This window comes from Malania oleifera, chromosome 1, assembly GCF_029873635.1.
Source record: "Malania oleifera isolate guangnan ecotype guangnan chromosome 1, ASM2987363v1, whole genome shotgun sequence".
NCBI classification, from domain to species: Eukaryota; Viridiplantae; Streptophyta; class Magnoliopsida; order Santalales; family Ximeniaceae; genus Malania; species Malania oleifera.
This window is the reverse complement of record NC_080417.1, coordinates 117,633,506-117,640,884: the sequence shown is the minus strand read 5'-3', so window position 1 is coordinate 117,640,884 and position 7,379 is coordinate 117,633,506. Positions and strand designations below refer to the sequence as shown.

The 7,379-nt window shown below is 39.3% G+C and overlaps 1 protein-coding gene across 1 annotated transcript; it reads left to right on the top strand.

The window, feature by feature from the left end:
- Window positions 1-689: 689 nt before the first annotated feature.
- On the top strand, window positions 690-4,514 carry LOC131152284 (protein SMAX1-LIKE 3). The gene is made up of 3 exons (XM_058104084.1): window positions 690-2,172; window positions 2,708-2,951; window positions 3,108-4,514. Exons 1-3 carry the CDS (start codon window positions 1,007-1,009, stop codon window positions 4,260-4,262), a joined length of 2,565 nt encoding a protein of 854 aa, XP_057960067.1. The 5' UTR covers window positions 690-1,006; the 3' UTR covers window positions 4,263-4,514.
- Window positions 4,515-7,379: the final 2,865 nt, after the last annotated feature.

Here is a 7,379-nt window from a genome sequence, read left to right as displayed (position 1 = left end):
TCCTTCTTGCCAGTGTTAAGATTAGCTACTTAAGGGTCCCCTAAGTCCTCCTTTTTAACAGTATAATTCAAGTATAGAACAAGGGTCAGAGTCTCATAGATGTCACTTTATTATTCGGTCCCCAAGTTTTTCCTATTATCCAGGCAGTCTCAATTTCGGCTTCCCATTCTTGATTTCACTACACAATTCAGTTTGGGTGTAGTTTTTTTCTTTCAAAATTAAATACGAAGCCAACTCTGTTTTATACATAAAAAGACGAATTATTATGCCAAGATTTGCTGTATAATTGGAGGTCAGTACTTTATATTATTGAATTATTGTCCAATGCCCTGCATAAAAGAGAGAGGCCCACTTCCGAATAGTACTATATATCTTTATTGAACCATAGAGAGGAGAGAGAGAAAGCTGGGTCGCCTTTGATACTGGTGCATTCGTCCTGCTTGTCAGCACATGCATTCCACTTTCCACTGCAAAATCGACTTTGGACCCCAAATTTTACCTCACTAGCAAGAAAAGCACAGCCCCTTCTTCCATAAATCCTCATACTCCTTCCTCTCTCTCTCTCTCTCTCTCTCTCTCTCTCCACGATCAAATTATCCTGATTAGATAATGGGTTCCATGTAACAAGAATACTACTACTGCGCGTAAGTATAACTTAGAACAGATAAGATAGCCGGCTTGCTAGCTTCAAATCTATCAACACATACAGATCTCAAGCACTACTCCCCCTACCAACCTCTCTCTCGTACAAAAGATCCAAGCCTACTCTTTCGACATATCCTAATTCCTTCTTCCAATCCGGAGAAGAAAGCCCGATGACTCACTCCTCTGCTTCCACTTCTAGAAACCCATGAAACTGATCAAACCCCTACATACAACTCACTTGATCGATCTTACCATTTTAAGTCTCTCCATATATACATAAATATATATAGATATAGATATACGGATATTTATTTTGTTAATTTTCTGTATTAGAGAATTAGTACGCTGAGGGAATCAAACCATGAGAGCCGGTGGCTACACCGTGCAGCAGGCTCTAACGGCCGAGGCGGCGGGCGTGGTGAAACAAGCCGTGACTCTTGCTCGACGGCGAGGCCATGCCCAGGTAACCCCCCTCCATGTAGCCCACACCATGCTCAGCGCATCCACCGGCCTATTCCGAACCGCTTGTCTTCAATCCAACTCTCACCCCCTCCAGTGCAGGGCCCTCGAGCTCTGCTTCAACGTCTCCCTCAACCGTCTCCCTGCGTGTTCCTCCAGCCCCGTGTTGGGCCCTCATCATTCCCAACACCCTTCCATCTCCAACGCCCTCGTCGCTGCCTTCAAACGCGCGCAGGCCCACCAACGGCGCGGCTCCGTCGAGAATCAGCAGCAGCCTCTCTTGGCCGTGAAAATAGAGCTAGACCAGCTGATAATCTCTATACTGGATGACCCAAGTGTGAGTAGGGTCATGAGGGAAGCTGGGTTCTCTAGTACCCAAGTGAAAAGCAACGTAGAGCAAGCTATTTCGTTGGAAGTCTGTTCCCAAACACCTCCGGCGAGCATCAGTAAGTCGAAAGAAAGTAACCTTCTAGTGTTGTCCAAGGAAATTGGAGTTAAGGGAGAAAAGTCAATAAGGAATGAGGATGTGGCGAGTGTCATGGAGAATTTGATGAACAAAAGAAGAAGAAGCACTGTAATTGTGGGAGAGTGTGTTAGTTCCATTGAGGGTGTGGTTAGGGCAGTGATGGAGAAGTTTGACAAGGGGGATGTGCCTGAAGCCTTAAGGGATGTGAAGTTTGTAAGCCTGCCTTTGTTCTCTATTGGGCATTTCTCAAGGGAAGAGGTGGAACAGAAGCTTGGGGAGCTCAGGTGCCTTGTGAAGAGCTGTGCTGTCGGGAGTGGGGCGGTGTTGTATTTGGGAGATCTTAAATGGGCCACGGAGTTCGGGGCTATATCCGGCCGCGAAGTAGGGGGGAACTACTACCCTCCGGCGCAGGACTTGATCGTCGAGCTCGGAAAATTGGTTTGTGGAATTGGGGAGAGTGGAAGGTTTTGGCTGATGGGAATTGCAACTTTTCAAACTTATATGAGATGTAGAAGTGGCCATCCTTCTCTGGAAACTCTTTGGGCTCTTCATGCTCTCACTATTCCTGCTGGCAGCTTGGGCTTGAGCCTCATCCCTGATAGGTAACTAGTGAAACTAATATGGCTTTCCTTAATTGGTTAATTTCCCTTTTTTTTTTTTTTCCTGATTCAGCTTAGTTCAGTGAATATATTTGTTAAATAAAATTTCCAGATATTTCATATATTTATGTACATATATATAACGGCATGAATTTATGGAGTTTCCCGATCTGTGTTCATGAATTGTTAATTAATTTAAGACCCTTTTTTCATTTAACTAAGTTTAATTACAGTTTGTGCGGAGGAAAAAAAAGGAAGTCACCAGATTCAAATCAATTTACGAAAGTACGAAAATTTCATCACTTCTTTTAGATTTTTGTGATCTCAAAATCAAATCACTAGCCGGCCTGAGCTTTCATGACTTTCAAGTTTCAAGTAATTCTTTTTCTATGTCATGGTGTTTAGATAAGAGCAAAGGTGACTTAGTGACATGAAAGATTTCGGTTCCTTTGCCTTATTCTAAACTGTTATTCTTGTCAACTTCATACTTTAGACACTGATTTTTATCATCTTATTCACTTTGCTTTTCTTCCTTCAGTGACTCACAAAGCCAGTCTAGAAACCACAAAGATGGAGATGGGTCTACATGGCTTCTGCTTGACGGTGGAGAGGACAAGCAAGTCACTTGCTGCAGCAATTGCTCGCCAAATTTTGAGACCCAAGCTCGAAGCTTACAAAGCAACAGCACTTGTAATAGCGACTCCAACACTTCAAGCCTTCCAGCATGGCTTCAAAAGTACAAGGATGAGAACAAAAAACTAATTGCCAGCAGCAATGATCAGGTTAGTTATAATCTCATTTCATCTTTCTCTACTTACCTGAAAACAAAAAAAAAAAAAAAAAAAAGCCGACAAGAAGGAGGAGAGAGAGAGAGAGAGAGAAGAAACATTTAAACTTGTACGCAAGTTGGAAACTGACTTTTTCTTTATGTATAACAGAACTGTGTCCCAGCGACGGATCTATGCAAAAAATGGAACTCAATTTGCACTTCAGTCCAAAGACAACCCAACTCATCTGAGAGAACCATAACACTCTCTTCTGCATCACCTTCTTCCTCCACTTCTGGTTTCTCATACGACCAGCAATACCCTATTTGGCACCAAACCCACCAAGTCTGGCCAATGGTTAACGAACACTATCAGCAGTCGTGGAGGAAAAAACACTTCTGGAACATTTCTGAAGCAGCTAATAGCAAGGCCTACGAACCCACTTTGAGAATGTACATTCCTGAGCACAGGGATCCCAAACAAGCCTTATCCTCAAACCCTAACTCCACCCCCAATTCAGCTTCTTCCAGCGACGTCATCATGGAGACGGAATGCGCTTACAGGTTCAAGGAGCTCAATGCTGAGAATCTGAAAACCCTATGCAACGCCCTGGAGAAAAAGGTCCCGTGGCAGAAAGATATACTACCCGAAATTGCGAGCACGATCTTGAAATGCCGGTCAGGGATAGTTCGGAGAAAAGGGAAGGCAAAAAATGGCGAGGCCAAAGAAGAAACTTGGTTGTTCTTTCAAGGGTTTGACATGGAAGCCAAGGAAAGGATTGCTAGAGAATTGGCTAGACTTGTTTTTGGATCGCAGATCGACTTTGTCTCGATTACCCTCAGCAGCTTCTCATCGACAAGAGCGGATTCTACCGAAGATTTGAGGAACAAAAGAGCACGAGAGGAACAAAGTTGCAGCTACTTGGAGAGATTCGCAGAGGCAGTTGCGAGTAACCCACACCGGGTCTTCTTAGTTGAAGACGTCGAGCAAGCAGACTACTGCTCGCAAATGGGTTTCAAAAGAGCAGCTGAAAGAGGAAGAATAACAAACTCGAATGGCGATGAAATCTGGCTGAGGGATGCCATTATCATTTTGAGCTGCGAAAGCTTCAGCTCGAGGTCTAGAGCATGCTCTCCCCCCATCAGGCAGAAATCTGGCGGCTCTCATGAAGAGGAAAAAGATGATCATGAGACAAGCCCTTGTGTGTCCCTGGATTTGAATATCTCAATTGGTGATCATGATACTATGGAGGATCATTCAATCGACGATATCGGGCTCCTTGAATCCGTGGACAAACGGATTATTTTCAAAACTCAGGTGTTATGAAAGGAGAAAAAAATCAGTTAGTTTGCCTCTCATTTGGGATTCTCTTCGTTTAGGTTGTCCTCAGATTCTCAAACACGAGATGAAGAAAGAGGCTGCAGCCACTCCATGTAAACCTCATACGTGTATATTTTTATCCATTATCTGTCTGATAGGTTGATAACTTTCGGTCACTCCACACTTTTTCTCTCTTTTTTTCGTTGGAATTTCTTGCTTATGACGTGAGAGATTCAATATATAGAAATTTATTTATTTTCATACGTACATTCTCCACTTCCTCTGCATCCCTACGAGGCATAATCCCTTTTCGCAATTTCTTTCTCTTAAATTTATGCAATCTCGTTTCGAGTTCATGCATGGTATCAAGTCCGACAATACATATTCACACAAGAAGTAAACTATTTGAATGATTAGTGTGGCACTATCTTTTAAGTTTGGGCTTTTATACATGCGTGCGATGATTGATTAATTATTGGAGAGTAGCCATGTGAATGCCCACTCCATCCCCACCTCCCCAATGATTAGGGGTTGGGCTGGTTTATGATTTTAGATTTTTTGTTTAAAATTAAATTGGTTAATTAAAATTGGTATCTGTTCGTTAATTTCATTCATTACTCAGAAATTTAAACTATTTCACTTTAAAATTTTTACAATTTTGGCTAGTTTAGATAACATGCATTTATTATTATTTTTTTGAAAGGTACCTAACTTTTATAAGAGAATAGAGGGAAATGATGTACAATTAAGAGTAAATGTGCATCAAGGAATAATACAAATTTGCCTTGGCTAGGCAGTTACAAAGCAATGGAGGGCAGCATGATATAGAATGTTGGTGTTTTCTGCGAAGGTATTTTAAAAGCTCTTACTGCTTCTCTCCTCTAACGATCATTTTAGGAATTTATTTAAATTTATTAACTATTATAAAATAGTTATAATTGTTTATATGACCATTTAGTAACCATTGTTGTTGGAGCTTACAAGATGACTTGGAGTAAGATCAAGAACCAAACAAAATACATAAAACTGTTATAACTAGTATGTGTAGTTAGATTAGTTGTTCAATTGCTGTTATTGTATCTATATATAAGAAGACTACTTGTATAATAATATACAGTTCAATTTTTCTAAATAAAGTGAAGATAGTTGATTTTTCTGCTTGCTTCTCAAAGGCTTTCCTGTATTTTACATGGTATCAGAGCAATGGCTTTCGACAAACACATTGATTGAACTTCACAAGGAAATGCTTATTGTAGGAGCAGCATAGTCATCTTCAAATTTCGAAATTCAACTGAAGACACAACTGTGGTTGATCAAGGGAGGTTTCAAATTTCAGAAATTAATTGATTCACTTTCTGATTGTTCTCTTAAATTTTTTTTTTTCCTTTCTTTTCTCTCTTTACTGTTCCATTTCTATGGTGGAACTTGAATCTTCTACGCATTCTGCTTCTATGACAAATGCTGATGAATCTTCAAGAAATCCGTCGGATGATTCTTCAAGTGTATATTACTTGCATCCATCGGATAACCCTGGAGCTCTTCTAGTCTCTGAAATCTTGACTGGTGCAAATTATGTTGCGTGGAGTAGATCTATCTCCATTGCTTATACAGTTAAGAATAAAATTGCATTTATAGATGGTACTCTGCCTCAATCAAATTCTGGTGATTCTCGAATTCAAATTGCTTGGTTAAGAGCAAATAATCTCTTTTTATCTTGGCTAATGAATTCAATAGCAAAAGAAATTTGTGGAAGTCTGTTGTACTTCACAGCTGCGTGTGATGTTTGGGAAGAACTCAAAACAAGGTATCTTCGAAGTGATGGTCCAAGAGTCTTTACCCAAGAAAAATCTCTTAATTCAATTTCTTAAGGAGCAATATCAGTCACTGAATATTTCAATGAATTCAAGACACTCTGGGATGAATTTATTAGCTACAGACCAATTCCAAGTTGCAGATGTGGAATTCTTGATAGATGTTCTTGCAATCTTTTAAAGATTTTTACAGATAGGAAGCAATCAGATTATGTGATGAAATTTCTCATTGGTTTGCATGATTCTTACTCTATGATGCGAAGTCAATTACTTCTCCAATCACCTTTGCCTTCTATGAGCAAAGTTTTTTCTTTGCTACTACAAGAAGAAAGTCAAAGATCATTGTCTAATGTTGTTGGTTTTTCCATGGATTCTCATGCTATGATTGCTGCACAAACACAGAAGTCTGTTATTATTAATGGTACTCGTTTCACAAAATCAAAAGCCAGAGGAAATATTATTTGTTCTCATTGTGGATATACTGGTCACCTTGCAGATAAATGTTTTCATTTGATTGGATTTCCACTTGGATGGAAAGGTCCACGAGGCAAGAAAATTATTACTCCTCAAAATGGAAATACAAATACAAATTTGTCCAATGCAAATGTTGCTTCTTCTTTGGAATTAAATTCAAGCATCTCAAATATATTTTCTCAAGAGAAAATTCAAAACTTGCTGTCCCTTGCAAATAGCCTTTCAAATACAAATGTAACCCCTACAGAAAATACAGTCTCTACATCAGGTATCATTTCATGTCATGTTGTTTCAGCTGACAAAAACTCTTCTCCATGGATTCTAGATACAGGAGCTACATATCATATGATTTGTTCTCCTCATCTTTTCACTTCAATTCATCTAACAAAACAATCATCTGCAGTTCAGTTACCGAATGGTCAATCTACTCATGTTATTTTCACTAGAACTGTAAATTTTTTAGCTGATATTATTTTACATAGTGCTCTTTATATTCCTTCTTTCAGTGTTAATCTCATTTCTGCTTCAAAACTTACTAAAGAAAATTCTATTGATTTTTTTTTTCCTTCAATCCAAATGTATTTTGCAGAACCTAATCAGCTAGAAGATGATTGGTTTTGTTGAAGTGAAATCTGGCCTATATCATCTACAACACCTATTATAGCAAGGAATAAATCTGATCTCAAGTGTAAATCTTATGTTTCTTCAGCAAATAATTGTACTATCAATGCTGATATTTGGCATTTTCGCCTAGGATATATTCCCTCTACCAGAATGAAATTTATCAGTGCTATAAATCCCAATGTATCAGCAAATCCAATTCATATATGTGAAGTTT

What these genes read in the sequence shown, in the direction of transcription:
- LOC131152284 (XM_058104084.1), top strand. Translation starts at nt 1,007, where the DNA reads ATGAGAGCCGGTGGCTACACCGTGCAGCAGGCTCTAACGGCCGAGGCG. An exon ending in TTGAGCCTCATCCCTGATAG is followed by an intron (nt 2,173 to 2,707) that starts GTAACTAGTGAA and finishes TTCTTCCTTCAG; the next exon opens with TGACTCACAAAGCCAGTCTA. An exon ending in TTGCCAGCAGCAATGATCAG is followed by an intron (nt 2,952 to 3,107) that starts GTTAGTTATAAT and finishes TATGTATAACAG; the next exon opens with AACTGTGTCCCAGCGACGGA.